Source organism: Apis dorsata, unplaced genomic scaffold (assembly GCF_000469605.1).
Source record: "Apis dorsata unplaced genomic scaffold, Apis dorsata 1.3 scaffold_125, whole genome shotgun sequence".
Taxonomy (NCBI): domain Eukaryota; kingdom Metazoa; phylum Arthropoda; class Insecta; order Hymenoptera; family Apidae; genus Apis; species Apis dorsata.
Genome location: NW_006263418.1, coordinates 181,103 through 184,561, shown reverse-complemented (window position 1 = coordinate 184,561; position 3,459 = coordinate 181,103). Strand labels below are relative to the sequence as shown.

At 49.0% G+C, this 3,459-nt stretch overlaps 1 protein-coding gene across 1 annotated transcript in view; it reads right to left on the bottom strand.

Annotated features, from left to right (window-relative positions):
• LOC102681195 (zinc finger homeobox protein 4) overlaps positions 1-3,459 on the bottom strand; it is an 88,575-nt gene that overhangs the window by 3,845 nt on the left and 81,271 nt on the right. The window contains 2 exon segments of the mRNA XM_031509072.1: positions 8-379; positions 1,025-3,459. The exon segment at positions 1,025-3,459 is cut by the window's right edge and continues 19 nt beyond it. Of these exon segments, the coding sequence (XP_031364932.1) occupies positions 8-379; positions 1,025-3,459 (2,807 nt within the window).

Below are 3,459 nucleotides of genomic sequence, written 5' to 3'. Positions count from 1 at the left end.
TGTTGACTGACGTGGCCGTGGGTGGCGGGGTCGCCTGTTTGTTTGGGCTTTTGTCGTCCGAGGAACTGCTCCCGGACACGCTCGAATTCAACGGGGTCACCTTCGCCTCCCCCGTTTTCTCGTATTCCTCGAGATTCAGGGTCGTGCTAGGCGGATTGTTGAAGTTGTAAGGGCTGTCCTTGTTGCGCTGCCGTTCTTTGAACAACGTATTCCTGAACCAGTGTTTGATCACTTTGGGCGGTAGACCGCTTTGGGCAGCCATGTCTAGAATCTGCTCCTCGCCGGGGGAATTATTGATGTCGAAATGCGCCCGTAATATCTTTAGCTGTTCGTCGGTAATGCGTGTTCGCGCTCGTTTCTGCGAGGCAGCCGCGTTTGCCTGTAAGAAAAGGTCGCCTGTGCTTTCTTTCTCGTTCGCAAATTCGAGGATAATTTACCAGGTTGGTTTATTCGCTTTGACAGGGTCTGCTTCTAATTTCATTTTTTTTTTTTTTTTGCATTCCGATTCCTCGTAATGCCATTATCAGAGATTATGAATGATCGTATGGAAAGTGATAGAATGCGGATTTTTACATCTAATTTGTAATAAAATATACGTTTATCTGATAAATCATACTTTAATCTCGTTGAACGTTTATATCAAGTGTACAAAATGCACGAAATGTATGAAATGTTTTCTACATAAAAATTCGCAGTCTAGTGATAATGAGATTGATATAAATGAATTACATTGATTAATTTATCGAATACTTTTATCTTCTCATTGACAATGAGAATCTTCGAACAGTTCACATTTCCTGATCATAAATCAAGTATTTTAGATCATTTTTCTTACAAAAAAAATGTATATTTTTAAGCAAAGTAAAAAAATTTGACAGATATTCAAAATTAAACATTGAAACGAAAACACTAATCGAGAAAAAGTCAAAATACACTTTCAATAAAATATATAATAACGATATAATTGATAATAAATATAATATGAACTCAAAATAAGAATACAATGGATCATAAAATTACTCACGGCTGCTGCTTGTTGTTGCTGCAAGGCGAGATGTTGTTTGGCTAGGAGATCAGCTTGAGCATTAATAGGCGGATATCCGGTGGCTGTACCATCGTACGGTGGTGGCGGTAACATCATTGGCACCAATGGGGGTTGAAGATTCATAGCAGCCAAAGCAGGAACATTTAATCCAAGCGGTAATCCCATCATACCCATCATCAATCCAGGATACTGTTGAAGCTGTTGTTGCAGCTGAGATGCGGCCATAGCGTTCAGAGCAGCTTGCATTTCCGTCATTTGTTGTGCCAAAGTCAGTTGAGCGTGTTGTTGCTGCTGTTGCTGCTGTTGTTGTTGTTGTTGATGCTGCTGCTGCTGCTGCTGCTGTTGTTGTTGCTGCTGCTGTTGCTGCTGATGCTGTTGAATGTGATGCTGAGGATTGGTTGGCAATACGGTGGGTGTGGTGGAATCAGTGCTCGACACTGGAGTATTGCTCAGAGCTGGAGTGGTCGCTGGTGTTGTGGAAGTAGCTTCTGGCGTTTTACTGATTCTATCCTTGTTCTCGATAATCTCCTCCTTCACTTTCTCTCGTTGCTCTTTGTCCGAACTGAGATCTTGCGGTTGGCCAGAAGCTGGTGTCGAACTTCTGGGCCCAGATGACGTGGAAGAGGACGTTGCAACTGTCACCACCACGCTTTTCTTCTCGTATTCACACTTGAACTGTTGAGCGTATTTCTCTAAGAATTCTCGAGGCACCAAGTCGCGGTGCACCTCCTCGCAATGTGCCTTCAGCACCCAAACACTGCTGAATTCTTTGTTGCAATGTTGGCAGGTGCTTCTGGTCAATTCCGGTATAACGTCATCATCCGTGTGCTCCTCGGCTTCTTCCTCTCTCTCCCGAGCAGCTTGAGCGGCGAGGGCTTGTTTCTGTTGCTCCTGCTTCTGTTGTTCCTGCTGGGCCTGAAGCGCGGCTGCCGCCTCCTCCTCCTTGCGCTGACGCCTTTGGTGATTCTCGTTGAACTGCATCACCAGATCGAAGCCAAAGCTCTCCAAAAGATGCTTGTACATCTGTGACGTCTTGTGACGGGGCTGAGAGAGGATGTCCTGGGCGGTTTGCGTGGAGTGTTGTGCACTCTGCTGCATGTGCTGCTGAGGACCCGGCGTTGTGGAGGTTGGAGGCGGTGTTTTCGCTGGCGCGGACGAAGCGAGCTGTTGCGAAGCCGCCAATTGTTGAAACAACGCCAAAGGATTACTGAAGATGCAATACAGTTGTTGATGAGTGGCGAGCTGCTCTTGGTTCACGAAGAGAGCGCTGCAGCGAGGACAGGACAGCATTGCACCGCTATTCCCAGAAGTGCTGGTGTTGACAGGTGGACTGTTAGGGCTGCTAGGTGGAGGCTGTTCGATCAGGGGACGCGCGAGGTCGAGTTGGCCGCTCGCAGCGAGATCTGGTAATTTACTGGCCCTGGTCTGATGGAGCACGCTCCTCATGTGAATGTCCAAAGTGCTACCTTGGGAATAGGCTACCTTGCATATGTTACATTTGTACGGTTTCTTGTCCTGATCTTGCTGAGAATCTGGCGATTCTGTCGGACTGGCAGGTGGAACCACGGAGATCAACGTGTTGTTGTTACCTTGCTCTTGCATGGCCCTCTTCAATTTGTGCAGATGGCTCACGCTATTGTAATGGACGAGGAGAATATTCTTCTGAGTGAAACTCTCTTTGCAAACATCGCACTTGTACGGTCTATTCGGATCCAGATACTTCTCCATAGGGTAAGACATTTTCTCCCCTTTGCGATGCAGCAACGTCTTGTTGTGACCTGTCAAGTAACTCTGCCTTGTGAACGCGACTTTGCAACGATGACACTTGAACTTTCTCCCTGGATCGTGATAAGAATCCTCGGCTACCGGCTGGCTGTTCAGATAATCCTCCAGAAGGCGTTGCTCCTTGTGCAAAGGCGACGAGTCGCTCGCGTCGCTCTCCTCCTCTTCCGCCTTGCTGGCATCGTCCTCGACGTTCTGCTCCCCGACGAGGCTGCCCTGCCTGCGCAGCGCCTCCTCCGTGAGCGCCTGGAGGAGCGGATGGGCGTGCAACAAGCTCTGCTTGTACTGGGCCAACTCGTCCTCGTGGAGATCCGCGTGGGCGGATTCGAGGTGTCTTTGGAGCGCCTGGACCGAGCGAAACGATCTTCCGCAGAGGGCGCACTTGGTCGCGTCCCTGATGGCGTGATATTGCGAGTGTTGCTGCAACTTCTCCAGCGTCTTGAACGCGAGGCTGCACTGGCCGCATCGATACTTGTATACGTGTTTCTCGCTGACGGCGAGCGTGGGCGTAGTGGCAGGATGGATCTCCCTGTGGTGTTGCTGCAGCTCCTCCAACGAGCGGCAAACACGGCCGCAAACGGTGCATCTCGTGATCTCCTCGATCTCCTCGTTGGCCCCGCGCTCGCTCAAAT